Source organism: Chiloscyllium punctatum, chromosome 3 (assembly GCF_047496795.1).
Source record: "Chiloscyllium punctatum isolate Juve2018m chromosome 3, sChiPun1.3, whole genome shotgun sequence".
In the NCBI taxonomy this organism is placed as follows: domain Eukaryota; kingdom Metazoa; phylum Chordata; class Chondrichthyes; order Orectolobiformes; family Hemiscylliidae; genus Chiloscyllium; species Chiloscyllium punctatum.
Genome location: NC_092741.1, coordinates 130,212,323 through 130,230,045, shown reverse-complemented (window position 1 = coordinate 130,230,045; position 17,723 = coordinate 130,212,323). Strand labels below are relative to the sequence as shown.

At 38.0% G+C, this 17,723-nt stretch overlaps 2 protein-coding genes across 6 annotated transcripts in view; one reads left to right on the top strand and one right to left on the bottom strand.

The window, feature by feature from the left end:
* mcph1 (microcephalin 1) overlaps positions 1–17,723 on the bottom strand; it is a 333,731-nt gene that overhangs the window by 117,591 nt on the left and 198,417 nt on the right. The window lies entirely within an intron of this gene.
* LOC140464938 (angiopoietin-2-like) overlaps positions 1–17,723 on the top strand; it is an 85,300-nt gene that overhangs the window by 34,426 nt on the left and 33,151 nt on the right. For both annotated transcript variants that reach the window (XM_072560600.1, XM_072560607.1), the window contains exons 3-5: positions 3,644–3,765; positions 8,967–9,199; positions 10,405–10,532. In XM_072560600.1, coding sequence (XP_072416701.1) covers positions 3,644–3,765; positions 8,967–9,199; positions 10,405–10,532 — 483 coding nt within the window. The remainder of the gene's footprint in view (positions 1–3,643; positions 3,766–8,966; positions 9,200–10,404; positions 10,533–17,723) is intronic.

Below are 17,723 nucleotides of genomic sequence, written 5' to 3'. Positions count from 1 at the left end.
CTGGAGCTGAAAGCCCTGTTCCTGCTCCTGCTTCAAATGGTCTTATGATTCATTTCACATTCTTTAAAGGAATTAGGGAAAGCTCATTCTATATTGATTTAACTGAAGTCTCTGATGAATTTCCATTTACAAGACAGACCAAGCTGAGGTAGTAAGACAGTGGTATACAATCAGAAGATGGTTGCTCTGGAAGACCTGCGTTTTGAGACTGAACCCCTGGAAGTATTAAGCACTCAGATCCAACATGAACACAGAAAACTCCTGATTACTAACCATTGGTTACCCACAATGATCCTCCACATTGAGCACCAGGAGCACTGAATTGAATTAGCTCTACTGTCATATGTACTCAAATGAGTTCAGTGAAAAGTTTATAAATTACCACTTACTACGCGATTTTAGGTATAAGGTACCTAGGTACAGATTCTTCAGTACAAGTTCTTAGGGAAAAAAATGAGAAAAGTAAAGAAATAAAAAGTCCAGCATCACCGATCGTAGGAATAAATTAAAAAATAGAGAAATAAGAAGTTCAGAACAGTCATCCTTCCAAACCAGTTCATGGAAACTCTCTGGCACCTCTCCTCCAGTCTGCTCCAGACTGCGTCTGGTTTCCTTTTGAAGCCAGGGGACCACTTTGAAATCACTTGGAGGCCGTATGTCCACGCTGAGGTAAGACTGGGCATAAGGATCACCATGGGTCCCGAAAGAACCATACCATGTTGGGTGATCACCATGCTGGGGCCGGGAGACTGCCACACCCCGGGTCGAGGAAACCACCAAGCTGGGGGCCAGGATGAATGGATGTCTCACCAAGACCGCACTGAGGCTTGTCGCCAAAAAGAAAGAAGAGAGAAAAGAATCACCAAAGAGAATTTTATAAAAGAAAATGGTGGTGGTGTTGGGGGTGGGGAGTGAACTCTGGCTGAAGTGTCCTATTCCGTCCTCACCTTGGATTGGAAGTGGGATGGATAATGCTAAGGATACAGATGTATTTTCTTGGTGGGGGCCAATGTCAGTCACCAAGAGTGGCTAGGCAGTACTAACTAAACTGAATGAATCTGGAAGGACATATCAGCCAGGCCTGTGGTGAGAAAACCAAAATGAGGGGAAAATGTGCTTGATCCCATCTTCTCTAATATACCTATTGTAGATGTATCGGTTTGTGACAGTACTGGCACAAATAACCATCCCATCCCTCTTGTGCCAATGAAGCAGCAGACATGTGACAGATTAAATTTAACGTAGAGAAGTATGAAGCAGTACAGTTTGGTAACAAGAACAAAAGGGAGCTAACAAAATTCTCAAGGGGCACAGGAACAAAAGGAGCTGGGATCCATGTGCACAAATCATACAAACACACAGATTTGGAGCAAATGGCGGCCATTTGGCCACTTTGCCATTCAATAAGATCATAGATGATCAGATTATTTCACAATCTTGCTTTACCTCAATAACTTCTTCATAAGCAAAACGATGAAAGGTTATCTACTTCAGTATTCAAAATATTCAAATTGCTGGGTTTTTAAGGGAGAGTGAGTTCCAAAAGCTCTGTGACTGTCTGTGGAGAAAAAAAAATCTCCTTGCCTCTGAGTCAAATAAGTAACCCCCCTCATGTTTTCTAGATTCTCCCATAGAAACAACCTTTCCATATGCATCCTGTCATAACCCTTTAGGATCTCATGTGTCTCAATCAATTTGCTCCTTACTCTTCTAAACTCCAGGAGATACAAGCCTCACTTGTTCGACCTTTCTTTACAAGACATTAGCCAAGTTGTTGAAGGTAGCAGGGCACATTAAGAAAGTGATTAAGAAAAAAGAACATATGGAATAATGAGCTTTATAAATAGAAGAAGAGTGCAAAGATATGAACTTATAACAAACCTTTATAAAATGCTGGCTCTGCCTCAGCTAGAATATGACCAGTTGTGGGCAACACTCTTCAGGAAGGATGTGAAGATTTTAGAGAAGGTATAGAAAGATTAATGAGAATGGTCTAAGAGGTAAGGGACATCACTTATGCAAAAGAGTTGGAGAAGCTGTTTTTCCCCTTTCGAGAAGGGAAGAGTGAGAGATGTGATAGCGTGTTTAAAATCACAGAGTCAACACAACAAACAATCCAGTGACAAAAAGCCAAAGAACCAGTTGTTGTGGAACCATACCTGATGTGGAATGTGCTTCCTTAAGGTGTGAATCAGCAGACTATATCGCTGCTTTGGAAAGGGAATTTGTTATAAGAACATTGTCATTAAGTTTGTTATGTTTTATAGTGGCTGTATAGTTGAAAGTAAAGTTATAAAAGGGATCACGTGATCTGCTCCAAATCCTGCCTGAAAGAAAGCCTGGGCTGGCTTGGTTGCTGTGAGGACAGTGGGACTCAGGTTGATTTGCTGTAGTCAAAGTGAAGATACACTCACATCTGCAAACAATGGCAAAAGCAGATGTGTAGAATGTGGATAGATTTTAATCTCCAAGATGTGGACACAAAGGGAGAGAGGGGAGATGACAGCTGCTGTGGCCAGCAAAGAGAGAAAGCTCTGTGTTCTCTGTAAGCTACTGGAGTGGAATGTTGCAGGACTGACAATTTCACAAAGAAACACATCTGATAGATGAAAGTTCTGGAAGTGTTATCCTGCTGTGACCAGGAGGAAATATTCACCAGATTTTCTGACTGTTGTTAGTTGTTCGGAAACATCACTGGAAACTGAAAGAAGCACCTTTTGGCAGTCAAGCAATATTATCATGGCTCTGTGAAACAGAAAACAGGGAGAGGAGAAAACCAGATGGAAGCTGGGAGTAATGTAAGATTTGTCCGTGTGGAAACTATTATTCAGCTGAAAAGAACTTTAGGACTGCTTCCTGAAGAATGAAGCGTTTTCTTAAAGCACAACATAATTATAGCCCCAGCCAGAGATTTTCAGTTGTATTAAAAGATAAACAGAAATTTCATTAATATAATTTGGAGTATAAATTTAAAAAAAACTGTTCAGTCAATTTTGCTTTGGTTTACTTGTCACAGTAAAATTCTTAAAACTTGAAATCTTGTGTGGTGATCTTTTTGGTTTTCCAGTTTTTGCAAATTTGATTTCAATTTAGTCTCTACGAGGATCATAATTTGAATAAACACCCAAATAACACAAACACTCAGCTATGGGAAATGGGATGTGGAGCAAGGTGGTGGAAACTAGTTCTACTGCTGTACCAGAGTGCAAACATGGACACAACGGGCTGAATGACCTGCCTCGATGTGGTTACCATTCATCAACCTTCAGTGTCACTGGGTCAAATTCTTGGGGTTTCCTCTCTAATAGCACTCTGGTTGTACCTACACCATTTTAAGAAAGCAATTCATCTCCACACTTCTCAGGGGCAACTCGAGATGGACAATAATATTAACTTCATAAGAAATGTTGAAATCCCATCCATGAATATAAAACATCTGCCATTTTCAGATGCCAAAACATTTTTTTGTATTATTTTTACAGTAACGGTTGTTCAAAACAGCTTTTAAAATAAAAAAAATCTGAATATGCCAAGAGAAACACTCAACAACTAGAAACAATTATCATGCTTAATGAAAATAACATTCAAGCGTTTTAAGTATCATTTTTCCCTCTTGGATAAATACTTGATCTAATTTTTCCAGGTTTTGAATCAAACATCTAGACTTGAGCTTCAGCTTTTGGAAAATTCTCTCTCTACCAATAAATTGGAAAAACAAATAATGATCCAAACTAACGAAATTAATAAACTACATGAAAAGAATGGGTAAGTGTCCTTCAGTTAACAGTGCCTCTAACAATTACTGTATTAAAACTTAACATTTATTCTTTGTCTGTTAACTGCTAGTGTTCCCAAGAAATTGTCTGTTTTGGCAGTACCTGAAACTAAATTCAAGAGTATTTAGTCACATGACGTTGCTATTACTGGACTAGTAGTCAGAGACCAAGCCTTTTGTTCTGGGTCATGGTTTCAAATCACACCAATCAATCAATTAAATCAACAAAAAACCGAGAGTTGCTTCCTGTAAAAATCTATTTGGTTCACTGATGTCTTTTATGGAAGGAAATCTGTCATCCTTATCTCGTCTGGCTACATGTGACTCGATCCATATCAGGAGGTTGATTTCTAACTACCCTCAAAGTCAATTCAAGAAATAGGTAACAAATGCTGACCTTGCCAGCAAAGCCCACATTCCATGAAAAAAATCTAAAAATGATGTCCCTGCATTTTAAAATCTATATGTTATGCATGCAGATCCTTCCCACCATCTTTAGCCATTATGAATCACTTTGCTCAGATTTATAATGGAACCTGTAGATAAAAGTATAACATTAAATACATTTTCCTACTATTGAGAACATTTTAGATTTACTTGCAGTGGGTAAGTGTAATTACAAGGTAAATTTATGTCATCAGTATCTAATAGGAACATGGAGAATACAAAATTCCTTCATAATACACAACACACAGAATCTTATCAGGAAATAAACAATGTGCCGTATATTAAAATGTGGGGCAGCATTGGGCATGATGTTCAGTGAGGCTAATTTTGATGTTGAGATCATCTCACTGCATCTTTTTCACTTTTCTCAAGTGATCTGCTACACTTCTCGCCAGGAAGTGGCTAGTGCCTCATTGATGCTCTTTACTGCTTGTTAAATGATCTTACCAAACTCATTATGCAAACTAGCCACTGGGAAAATTAAAAATAAAGGACACCAGAGCAGGTTTCTGGTGGATTCAACTCGCAATCAATTAGAGCAAGCAGCATAATGGACATAGGCACAAACATCTTGGACATGTTCTATGGGTACTGTCCATACACATTTCACATTGGTATCCGACACATGCCAACCTCTTAAAAATTCCCATGGCATATCTACAATCCAATTAAAGTATGCTTCTGCACTTTAATGCTGTACCTCAGGCTGTAATGCCGCCCATCATTGTAATGCTGCAGCAATTACATTGTGTTCTCAGGGACCTACACCAGACTGTCTCTCCGGGCTCACTCACTCTGAGCCTACCATGACGTTCACCACATCCCTGCATTGCCTTTTTGCTCACTGTCCCTCAGCCAGAGATAGCAGGTTATATCATTTGCTGTCTTGTCATTACATTTAGTGCAGGCACATTTCTAGAAATCTTGTCCCAGTTATCAGCAGGTCTTGGTCCAGTCAAAGAGGATAACCTTTGTTCAGGGTTTCCGAGCAATGCAATTAGATAGCAGATTCTGATACCAGTCCAGGCTCTGCTGAGGTAGTCATAGTCTGGGTCCTCCTGTCATAAGGGGTAAGGAGTAAATGACAGATTGTATGCGACCAATCTTTACACTTCCTGTTGTACTGTGGGCTGTTTTGCTGCTGGAATGTACGAAGGCACAGTTCTCACGGAAGATGAATGGCGGTGGGACGTTAATTGGTTGAATTGAATATTTTTGTGATCACCTTAGATACTGATAACTTTAAACAAAGGAATTGAGGACTTGGTGACCCAACTTCAAGGAACTGAACAAGATAATTTCAAGTTTTAACACTTTTACTATTACAGATAAAATTCAAGCTGCCATTTAATACCCAGTAGGAAAATTAAACTACAGAAAAGATAACCCTTATAACCTCTTTACACAACCAATAATCCAAACCCCACACATATTTGTATTTATATGTAAAAGCTTTATAATCTGGTCTCCACAGGGTTACATTCATTGGGTTCACATCTTTTCATTTCATTGAGTGATGATATTCTGTGACTGTCAAAAGCTATTTCCTTCAATTTTCTGAAAAATTCTGAACAGACTACCAGCAGTATGGCTCATTGTGGCAATTTGTCCTCATGGCCTTGTGACAGCAAATCTTGAGTCTTTAGAGGGTCATGGAATATGTCTCTTTGACAAGAGACCACCTTCCCTTCCACATTCTATCTGGTGGCTTGCAGAGGATTTGCAGCCTATGCTGCTCTGCTGATTATGCCAGCAGCAGTCTTTCATATTCAAACTCTCTCTCTCTTCCCCTCTGCCTAAAAACGCAGACTGAAAATCTGATTACAACCAACTGTGCTGCTCATCCCTTTTTTCAGGTTCTAAAGCATACATACATTTCAAAATATTCTGAATTGAGTTCTCCTGTCCCATGATAACACAACTGCACAGTCTTGCTGTGGGGCAAAACTCATAGAAGATCACATGACATGAATGACATGGTGGCTCAGTGGTTAGCACTGCTGCTTCACAGCATCAGGGACTCAGGCTTGATTCCAACCTTGGGTGGCCGTCTGTGTGGAGTATGCATATTCTCCCAGTGCCTGAATGGATTGCCTCCCACAGTCCAAAGATGTGCAGGTTAAGTCTATTGGCCAAGCTAAATTGTCCCATAGTGTTCAGGATTATGCAGGTTAGGTGGATTAGCCATGTTAAATGTGGAGTTACAGGGAATCGGGTGAGGGAACTGGGTCTGCGTGGGATGCTGTGAAGGGTCACTGAACCTGAAACATTAACTCTGATTTCTCCCCATAGATGCTGCCAGACCTGCTGAGTTTTGCCAGCAATTTTGATTTTTGTGTTTGATTTTGATTTCCAGCATCCACAGTTCTTTGTGTGGACTTGATTGGCTGAATGGCTTCTTTTCACATTTTAGAGATTCTCTGATTGTCTGACAACCTTCATTCCTCCAGTTTTCCTTGATTAAAGAGATAGTCCCAAAATATAATCAATACAGCTTAACATTCATAACAATTTGTCTTGCTTTTCATGGACATGCTGTTACTTGGCCATTTTGAATATTGTGCAATAGATGCCAGTATTGTGTCTGTAATGAACCATTCACTGAAGAGCACAGTTATTTTTGGTGCACATGCATGTACACATAAATATAACAATCATCATGGCCATTAGCTTTGCTATATCCAACCACTTCAGCCATTTCTTCATCTCACATGGAGGGAATCTGAAGACTCTGGAAAGCTTAACAGAGTGGTTGATCCATCTCAACCTTCAGTATTTTTGGCTGGAGACAATTACAAAGGCTTCAGCCTACTCTTCTGCATGAACATGCTGGGCTCCTCCATTGTTAGGGTTGGAGGTTTCTCCTCAATTATTTGTTAGATTGTCCACACTACTATTTCATAACAGGGCGGTAGAGCTTTGATCTGATCCATTGGAATTCCTTAGCTCTGTCTAAAAGAAATCTGATCAAAGAATGTGATACAGTAAGAAGAATTTTTTCAGGAGTTGGTTACTGAATCAGAATTGCTTTTCCTTGGTTGTTTTATTATCGGTTGTGCATTGTTGAATCAATTCGTCATTAGATTAGACTGGGTTTGTCTAAACTTTCTGGGCTGTATTTGAACCAAACTAAATGGTTGAAGCTCCACTGAACTCATTACCATAAGCTTTTAGTCCTTTATGTCGCTATAGTTATGTCCTCTTAATTACAAACCGTTTTCTTAAAACTATATTAATTCAAACATTGTTTGCTTGAAATTTCTCCAGCAAAAGATTAAGCTTTTGGAAACAGCGGATACTAATTATTGCAAATGTTTTATAATTTAGTCATTCTCTGCTTGGACAGCCAATTATTGAATAGTGTAAAACTCTAAGAAAGGGTGGGTTTTTGCATTAATCTTTTGCCTGTCAGAGATAGCTAGTTGATTTACTTCCTAAGATGTGTTACAAGCTTAAACTTGAGTCCAAGGGTCAGTTAGATTTAACAGCTTGGAAAAGTAGAAATGAGGGAACAGCAGTGTATCATGTGTCCAGTGTTGTCACTTATAAAAGTTGACTTAAGCTCACATTACAATTTTTTGCATTCCATTTCTTGTACTGCAATCAACTGGGCTATGGATTCAATAAACAATTTGTAGAACATAACAGAAATAAAATAAGCTAATTCTCCATAGAATAGAATGTTTTTCTCCAGAATTCGCTTTGGAGTCTCTCAGTACGATTGTAAACTTCAAGTGAAGTGTCAAGACAAGAATTGACAGCAACGATACCAAAAACCATTTTCTGTTTCAATAATCACGGCAGAATTAAATTGATCAGATAATGAACCATCCTTAAATGTTTTGTCACTATTTTCCAAAGGTTCTTCAGGTATTTAGAAATATAGCTTTTAACATCATACTTCCTCAATAATTCAGAGATTGTAAACTGATATAAAAATAAACACATGTTGGCAGAGAAAATTTCAGTTTGCAGGACATCATGTCCTTTGCTTACATATTTGTTGCAATTATCTTTGATGGACAAGTTATAGGACATTGCATGATTTTATTGCTTTTCACTTTTTGCCAAAATGTCAAATCAAACTTTTTAAAAAATTTTCCTATTGAAAAGCATGTCTCAGTAGTAAATACAGCTTTTCCTTTGTAAATCAGACTGAATTTAAATACACAACTATTTTCAGAAAAATCCATGTTAAATCCACTTTGTTAATTTTCTTTCATAACACGTGGAAAGGTGAGCAATTATTGCCCAGCTCCAATTATACTTGGTGTGTTTAATCATTTGAGAGGTTAGTTAAGAGTCAACCGCAATATTGTATAGTCGATGTTGTAGAGTCATATGTAGGCTAGACCAGGTAATTATTGGAGATTTCCTATATAAAACAACAATAATGAACTAGATGGGTTTTCATGACAATTGAGCTTTGTTGTCAGGGGGCTATCATCAGTGAAAGTCACTTTACAGAATATGCTCTCTTGGAACTTTTAGGATAGGTCACAAATATGAACCATTAACTCAGTTTTTATCTCTTTACATTAAAAGTGACATGTCCAGCATTTTATGTTTTTATTTCAGATTTTCAGCATCCACACTGTTTTGCCTTTGAAGGTAATAAGGGTACATGCTGTGCTGTGATACACTTCTCAACTGTAAGACAATAAATTTCCTATTTACTGTGGTCACCCTAGTCACAACTGCATGCAAAAGCTGCATTAACATAACTTTGTTTCATTTTTGTTAGTTTACTGGAACAAAAAGTCTTAGAAATGGAAGAAAAACATGCAGCTGAACTTGAAACACTGAAACAAGAAAAACAGCAGCTCCAAGAATTAGTAACACGACAGAATTCCATAATCGAGGAACTGGAAAAGCAGTTGGTTACAGCAACATTGAACAACACAGTCATTCAGAAACAGCAGCTTAACTTGATGGAAACTGTTCACAATCTGATTAACCTCGTATCCCCTGATGGTTGTGAGTATTTGTCCATTATTTTCAACTCTCTTGACTCAGCGACAGGGTGATTCTTTAAAAGTCAAGTTATACTTGCAATGGTCTGCTTAAGCACAAACGTAAATTTCAACTTGTTCTTAGGAACAACCCATTAATGTTTATTGAAGACAGACTACAAGTACCCTGTTGAAAAACATCTTCAATTGCTTAAATCCAAGAAAAGTTCAGAACAACAAATGCTTTGCTGCTAATGAAAACCCCATGAGCCAACAAAAAAAAATGGCAAGACATTATTTTAAAAACAATGCTGTGGTTTAATTTGATATCTCTTGTCATGGACTGTTTTAAGAAAATGTTTACATAAATCTGCAGATTGACAGTTCTTGGCAAAACTGAACCAATCTTGAACTCAATCAAGTTTCTGTCTACTGTTTATTTGCTTGCTGTCTACTGTTCTATTACAATATGTTATTCTAAATACTTATTACCACAAAAATAAAACAGGGACTTCAATAAATATAAGCTGAAGACAGAAGGTACAAGACGAGGTGCTCAAACTTTTAAAATGAATCTCATTTGTACTAGTTAGTAAAATCTGGCTCTGTCATTTAAATTATTGTCCGTGTGCATTCCCCAGAGATGAAACAGTGTAAACTTTTACAATGAAGCTTTCAGTTGCAAGTTATTATGTAAGCAATAAACTGTAACTCGTAGATTTTCAAGGCAAGGTATTTCCTGTATTCCTTACTAAGAGGGTGAGTGGATGGGTAAAAATGACAGGCATTGTTTGAAATTCCTTTTGACATTACACAAAAATTACAATACTACCAGGACTCATGAATTCAGCCCTGTAGTTGATAGTCATGTATTATCTTTTTTCTATTATAGCTATAAACTGTACCATAAAAGAAAATCTCCCAATGCATTTCTAACTCTAATAACTAAACCTGTGCAATATTTATTTTCTTGACCAGTGTAAAACAATACTCCCACTTTGGTTACTATATACTTTAATTCCTTAAGAGGACTTCATTTACTTGACTCCCAGTTTTGTTTGGAAATACTGTGCCAATGAACCCAGTTGCAGCCACAACTCTCAAATCCCAATAATTAAAGCTGCTTAATTAGTGCAAATTCTTTGAATGAGTCAATGGGAATAAGCAAAGACTATTGGTTAAAAATAATTATTGTTGATATATTAGATTGTCACTTGTTTCATATTACAGCCAAAAGCCCATTTGTAATCAAAGAGGAACAAATCCACTTTAAAGATTGTGCTGATGCTTACAAATCAGGACTTCGAGCAAATGGGATCTATACACTTTTTGTATCAAATACCACTCAACCAAAACAGGTAAGTGTTGACAGTGAGAACTTATTAATTACAGCTCTGAGTACAAACACTATGAGATGTAACCTCATATTACATTTTCATAGGATTTATTAGAAAATAGGAGCAACATTAATGTTATCACTATAGTTTTAAGCAACTTCCTTTGCAACAAATCAAGAAATAACCTTAACCCAAGAAATAATTTGATTTGATTTGGTAATTATAATGTTAATTGAGACAACGTGAGAACCAATATTTACTGATGAGCAATATCTTGGCCTGTAGTCTGAAGCCTGGTCTTCCTTAAACTCTTAGCAAGCTTTTGTAACTCCCTAGACTATCTTCTTCCTTTTCCTGGTGTCAAGTTTAAGGTGATTTTTGTCTTAAAGGTTCGATACAGGTACAAATTGATGAAAAATAAATTAGTGTCTATTACCAACCCAAAAATAAAGTTATGGAAAAAGCGAATTTGCTTTGTAACTCCAATTTTTATGTACCTCATTGATTTTAACATGTGATGTTATTTGCTGGTTCAGTCAGACAAGTTTTTAAAAAATATATAACACTGATATTACATGATGAATGGTAATGTCTCAAACTATTTACTAGATGAGAAAGTTCAGTGATGTGGAAACATTAGAAAAAAGGGAGTAGTCTCCTTCGATGAGATAAGGTCCGGGGAGGCCGAGTAAAGGCATTCAAAAGTATGAGAAGATTGTTACAGTAAATAGGGAGAAACTGACTGGCAGGTTAGTAAATAGAGGATGCAAATTTAAGGTAATTGGCAAAATTATCTGAGTGAATTGTGATCAGGAATGTACCACATGCATTTGAAATGGTGGTAGAAACGGATGTACTAATAGCAATCAAAAGGAAACTGGAGGTATGCATGAGAAGGAAAAAATGCAGGGCAATATAGTTGGGATGGGGGGGGGGGGGGGTGGTTAAGGTGGTGAGATGGAGTAATGAAACTAATTCTCTTATATTTTTGGAGAGCCATAATGGGCTGAATGACCCCCTGCACTGTAATGAGTCCCCCCGATACTGCTTTTAATTAAATTAAGAGTATTATACAATATAACATTCTGTTGCCAGTTTGGATTTGTACACCTTAGGCTATCAACTTCATCCCAAGAAAATCAACCATCATTTAACAAGAAACTATTCAGATTTGGAAGCAATTGTGAAATTCACATTTGAAATGATTCTCATGTGTCATTGCTTAGAGTCAAAGAATGTTTAAAACTGAATATTTTAAGAGAAAAATTATCCTATTTTTCTAATCAACCTAATCAGAGATTTTATTGCATACCTCTGGAGCAGGTGGGAGTTGAACCGGATCTCTTGGTTCAGGGTCGGGCACTACCACTCTACTGCAAGGTGGCCCTCTGAATTATTCTGTTAACTTTCAGATAGAAACCACTTTAAAGCTGCAAATATAACTTTCATTAAGGAGATGATTAACTAATTATAGAGTCACAGAGGTGTACAGCATGGAAACAGACCCTTTGGTCCAACCCCTCCATGCTGACCACATATCCCAATCCAATCTAGCCTCACCTCCCAACACCCGGCTCATATTCCTCCAAACCCTTCCTATACCCAGGATGACTCGAACACTTTCTGCTGAAGTGTATATTCTGTATGATGACCTGCATTGGTTTACACTTGTTTTCAGGAGAGACAGAGTTTCATTGCGCAGTAATTAATAGATGTTTTTGTAGTTATACTAACTCGCAGAGCTACCATACCATAGGTCATGATACCAAGCATTATAAGGATTCTAAGTCCAAGTAGATTCTGTTAAAATGATTCACATTTTTGTAAATTTAGCATACTTGCCTTCATTGCTCAGACCATTGAGTATCGGAGTTGGGACATTATGTAGAGTTGTATAGAATTTTGGTGAGGCTACTTCTGGAGTAAACTGGAGTTCTGGTCTTCCTGCTATAGGAAAGATATTACTAAACTGGAGAGGGCTCAAAAGAGACTTACAAGTAAACTGCCAGGATTGGAGAGTGAGAGTTATAAGGAGAAGTTAGATAGGCTGGGACTTTTTTCCACTGAAGCATAGGAGGTTGATGGATGACCTTATAGAGGTTTATAAAATTATGAGGGACATAATAAGTTGAACAACAAATGTCTTTTACGTAGTTTATGGGAGTTCAAAACAAAAGGGCATATTTTAAAGGTGAGAAGAGAAAGATTTAAAAGTGACAACTTTTCACACAGAGCATGGTTTGGATGTAGAATGAACTGCCAGAGGAAGTGGTAGATGCAGGTACAGTTACAACATTTAAAAGACATTTGGACAGGTACATGAATAGGAAAGGTTGAGAGAGATATGGGGCAAATGCAGGCAAGTGGGACTAGTTTAGTTTGGGAAACTTGGTTGGCATGGATGAATTGGACTGAAGGGTCTGTTTCCGTGCTATATGATTCTGTAACTGATCGCTATTGCTGACTGATGGCTTGCTTTTTGACCTAAATTGTTCCTGCCTTTCCTCTGACTTGCTGGTTGCTTACTGGGTTATTCCTAGCTATTTAGTTGGGAATCGCTATTGTTTCAAGAATGTGATACTTAAGTCAATCTGACACACTTCCAAAACAAAAATCTGGAATACTGAGGTGTGACAACAACAGAAATAATATTTTCTTTCATCAGCAAATACAAATAGTTTTGGGCAATGCAGCTGACCTAGAAGGACAGATAGCTAATGATATTATGAAGACCAGATTAAACTACCTTCTAAGAGAATAGATGGAACAACTGGATCATCTCTAGTTTCTCCCCATGTGAAATGTTTGGAAGCAGATGAAAAAGGCTTGACAAAAACTAATCTGGAACTGGATTGAAGAGGTGGATAGTTTTGTTTTCAAATGAGCATCAAATGTTGAGTTAAAATGGCCAAGACATGAAGTAACCATAAATATCTTTCAAGTGATTGAGAATGCGGAGAATGAACACAGAACAGCAGCACTCCAGATCAATTCTACATACAAGTAATAGTGTTTTTTAGTTTCTAAAAACTCCATGAAAGGCCCTGAACTACAAGATAAATCGGTGGATGAGATGCCAATGAGTTGAATCTACATTTAAGGGGCCAGTCAAAATTGTGTTCAAGTGTAGGCAAGTCAACAAGTTTTCAGTACTAAAATGATTCTAAATTGAGCAGAAATCAGCTATAATAAGTAATACTTTTGAAGGTAATAGAATAGCTCTTCTTTCTCTGGGACATTTCAACTCTAAGTGAGAGTAAAGTAAACCTCTGACCTTCCACAATGATGTTTTGTGCAGGGTGTTGTACACCGAATAAATCATTTTTTGACTGCCTGATATGGCAATTAATAGCCTATTCAAAGTTGATTTGAGAAAGCTGTTGGAAGCTTGGATGCCCGAGGGCCTGCATACCTTCACTGTGGCAGAATAAGGAGCCCCATCACAGTTGGGAAGTAGTGTGCACAACAGTCTTTGATTAAAAAATATGTAGTCTGCAATCATAAATAAACCTTCTAATTGTGAGTCAATGGAAATGACAGTTCGGAGGAAACTAAGTCTCAAAGGGACAGGGCTTGGAACAATCAACAATCAACTGACCGTGATTCTGTGAGGACTACATTAAATTGTTTTGATTACATAGATGTGAAAGAAGCTTTGATCCTCGAGTGATGCCCTGAAGTAGAGTGACATATGGGTCACTGTTGGGGACATATTTGCAGCTTATTTTATTTCAGTACTTTATGCTTCTGCTCATTCAACAGGTAATTAATATGATTATTAACTAAACTGTGCATATCATTTATTGTTTCACCATATTAGTATACAATGTACTGCAAAGAGTAGAACATTATGTAGAATGGTAGTTTAGAGAAGAAAGAAAACCTAATTCTAACTACAAGGAGTATGGCTATTACAGCTTTAATGGCACAAAGACAAGTGGAACAAAACTAATGCTAATCGCAATTAAAATTAGTATCAATGTGAGATATTCATGATGCTAGGACCCACTGCTGTGGCAGAATGAAAAATCAGTTTGGAAAATAAATCATAAAATAATTGCGTCCGAACTATGTAATGTAATGATATTGTTTGATTGAGAAATAAAGAGAAAGTAAAGCCTTTAGTTGAGTGCATACAAACAAATCAATGGGACACCATTCATATTAATCAACTAGAAACCAATTCTTTGGACTCCAATGGCAACAGAGAAAATCCGGTGAGATGCAGTAATATGCTTTTCTGAACTGAAGAAACCCTGTGATGACACCTATTAGATTCTGGAACAGTGTTAAAGTTAGAGATTAATATTAAACAGAGATTTTGGCATGTGGAATTTGGATTTGAACCCTCCAAATTACATCACGATTTAGAGTGTGCAGCCTAACCATGGCAGGGGGGCATAACTGCTATCCTAACTCCATACCAATGCATCCAAGTGTTCTAGATGGTTGATGAGTCACCTATTAGGAGTGCAAACCTCTATTCGTTCCTTCTAGTGTGGTTTGTTAATTCATCAGAGCCCAAATCTTGAGTTTAGTATCTTTCCAAATTGCACAAGATCCATTTCACAACATACGGTGCATTGACAATTCGGGCTATCTAAAAGAATTTCAAATTCTCAGTTGAAACAAATAAAATGGCACAAAGATGTTAAATTCCAAACCGTAAACTATTTGTAAAATAATCAAGTGCTTATTTGACTGCACTTCTTGGTTTAGTGACAACACTACATTTATTCTAAAATTCTTTCTTAAAAATGAATTCATAACTCACCTACCTTTGCAAGGATCTTCTAAAGGAAATACCAAATCTGACAGGTTAATATCGTTGTTCTCAAAGTTTGAGTGGGAAATTGTTAAACTGGAGTAGCAGACCCCTGCGGAGTGCTTTAAAATTCTGAATTACTAGTGAACTAGACCATGGACACTCACACTGGGAGTGTGAGCAATCTATTGGGAGGAATGAGGAGGCAAGCTAGTTGCCAGCAGGTATTTACTTCCGCATTGATGGCGCGGTTACAAATGTTTGAACATTTAGGCTGCTTCTGGCAGTTCTCTCCAAAACATCTCTCAAAACAGATCCAGCTTATTTGTAAACTAGATTCAATACTCCACAGCTTATGTAAGGTTTATTCAAGTTTAAATATTTGTTTGCCTTCTGTGGTGAATACATTTATTCTGAGAATGAAGATGAGCTCATGAGCCATGGGTCCCCATGCCATGGAGAAATATATAAACAAATAAATAAATAGTGAGCTCATGCCCCTCAATTCTGCTTCAAACGTCTGCACAACAATGCTTCCCCAGGTTTGGTATCCCAGAATAATTTTGTCCCTACCAGGGAGATGAAAGAACAACTTTGGGTTAAATCTTTGCACTGGGACTTAGACCACTCATGAGCCAAGAGGAGAGGAATATACTGCCCTGAAAGTCTTCCCCAATATAAAGAATATGGTAAGGAACTTGCTGTTGCAGTGGTAACAACTATTTGATGTTAAGTTTGAAGCATATTATTACAACATAGTAGAGGAACTATTTTGCCTTTGTCTTACTTAAACTGTGAATGCTTCATACAGTGCTGATTTTCATAGAATCATACAGTACTATACAGGCCTTTTGGGTCTACTGACAAACTACTCTAAATCTGCACAAGTCCCAATTTCCAGCACTTGGCCCAAAACCTTAAATATTATGACACTTCAAGTGCTTATCCAAATACTTTTTAAAGGTTGTGTGATTTCCAACCTTGACAGAAGTGGATACTGCAATTGCTGGAGATTAGAATCAAGATTAGAGTGGTGCTGGAAAAGCACAGGTGGTCAGGCAGCATCCGAGGAGCAGAAAAACGATGTTTCGGACAAAGCTCTTTATCAGGAATGATTTCCAATCTCGACAACCCACCCAGGGCGTGCAACCTCCAACTGCTCCAAGATGAAATGCGAACCATGATCAGCATCCCCAGTTGAAAAAGATTTTCCTGAAATCCCCTCCACTCCTCTTGCCTTTCACCTTAAAGTTTCATCCCCTCATTATTGACCATTCAACTAAGGGTAACAGCTGCTTTCTATCCACCTAGTCCCATGCCCTTCATAATCTTGTACACTTCAATCAGGTTTTCCCCTCAACTCTGTTCTAAAGACGACAACCTGAACTTATTCAGCCTCTTCATAGCTAGCTACAAGGATCGGTGCTGGGTTCACATGAATGAATTGGATGTGAACATAGGGGGTATAGTTAGTAAGTTTGCAGCTGACACAAAAATTGGAGTTGTAGTGGACAGAAAAGCAGGGTACAGTAGAATCTTGATCGGATGGGCCAAGGAGCAGCAAATGGAATTTAATTTAGATAAGTGTGAGGTGCTGCATTTTGGAAAGGCAAATCAGCACAGGACTTATACACCTATTGCTCAGGCCCTGGGGAGGGTTGCTGAACAAAGACCTTGGAGTGCAGGTTCATAGTTCCTTGAAAGTGGAGCCTCAAGTACATAGGATAGTGAAGAAGGTGTTTAGTATGCTTTTCTTTATTGGTCAGAGCATTCAGAATAGGAGTTGGGAGGTCATGTTGTGGCTGTACAGGACATTGGTTAGGCTACTTTTGGAATATTGGGTGCAATTCAGGTTTCCCTCCTATAGGAAGGATGTCATGAAACTTGACAGGGTTTAGAAAAGATTTACAAGGATGTTGCCAAGTTTGGAGGGTTTGAGCTATAGGGAGAAGCTGAATAGGTTGGGGCAGTTTTCCCTGGACCGTCAGAGGCTGAGGGGTGACTTTATAGAGGTTTACAAAATCATGAGATGGATAGGGTAAATAGACAAAGTCTTTTCCCTGGTTTGGGAGAGTCCACAACTACAGGGCATAAGTTTAGGGGAAAGACTTAAAGGGACCTAAGCAGCAACTTTTTCACGTGAAGAGTGATGTGTGTATGGAATGAGCTGCCAGAGGAAGTGGTGAAGGTCGGTACAGTTATAATATTTAAAAGACATCTGTATGGGAACATGAATAGGAAGGGTTTAAGAGTGTTGGCAAATGGGACTGGATTAATTTAGAATATCTGGTCAGCATGGATGAGTTGGACCGAAGGGTCTGTTTCCATGCTGTACAGCTCAATGTCTCCAGGGATAGTGGGGCTTGATATCCAGTACAAAACCCCAGTGAGGCATAATTTTTAAAATGCCTTCATTCAAATGGAAAATAGGTATGGCTTACTCCATT